The 597-nt window shown below is 50.6% G+C and overlaps 1 protein-coding gene across 1 annotated transcript in view; it reads left to right on the top strand.

Moving 5' to 3' along the window:
- LOC103923901 overlaps nt 1–597 on the top strand; it is an 8,293-nt gene that overhangs the window by 4,646 nt on the left and 3,050 nt on the right. The window contains exon 2 of the mRNA XM_009332338.1: nt 269–442. Coding sequence (XP_009330613.1) covers nt 269–442 — 174 coding nt within the window. The remainder of the gene's footprint in view (nt 1–268; nt 443–597) is intronic.

The raw sequence follows: 597 nt of genomic DNA, 5'->3' as shown, positions 1-597 counted from the left end.
GCATTAATAAAGTAACGCTGGATATTGCCTTTTATGCAGATCCCCCTTCTGCTTTATTCTTGCGCTTGTAAAATAGCGCCCGCTTTAAGTACTCTCTCTTTTCCCTCTTCCTCCCCGATGAAGGCTTCATCTGGAGGCCTTTTCCCTCCTGGATTCCTTAACCGTCATCACCTTTTCCACTGAGCTGCTGGGTTTGTTTGTACTGCAACCCGTAAGAGATCTTTGCGCAGGAGTCGGAAGCTTGAATGGGTGTCTCTTCTGTTCCCAGGCGCAGCTGGCGTTGTCAAAGCAGAGGATTTCAGCCTCCCGGCCTACGTCGACCGTCGTGACGTTCCCCTGCCTGAAGTGGCCTTTGTAAGGGACCTCTCGGCTCAGCAGAAGGCGCTGAAGGAGAAGGAAAAGGCGTCTTGGACTGCCCTGTCCGTCGATGAGAAAGTTGAACGTAGGTAGCGGGGGCTTTAAATCATAGAATCATAGAATCACAGAATCATTAAGGTTGGAAGAGACCTCCAAGATCATCGAGTCCAACCGTCAACCCAACACCCCCATGCCCACTAAACCATGTCCCTCAGCGCCTCATCTACACGTCTTTTAAAT

This window comes from Pygoscelis adeliae, unplaced genomic scaffold (genome assembly GCF_000699105.1).
Source record: "Pygoscelis adeliae isolate BGI_AS28 unplaced genomic scaffold, ASM69910v1 Scaffold18, whole genome shotgun sequence".
In the NCBI taxonomy this organism is placed as follows: Eukaryota; Metazoa; Chordata; class Aves; order Sphenisciformes; family Spheniscidae; genus Pygoscelis; species Pygoscelis adeliae.
This window is presented reverse-complemented; position numbering and strand designations above follow the sequence as displayed.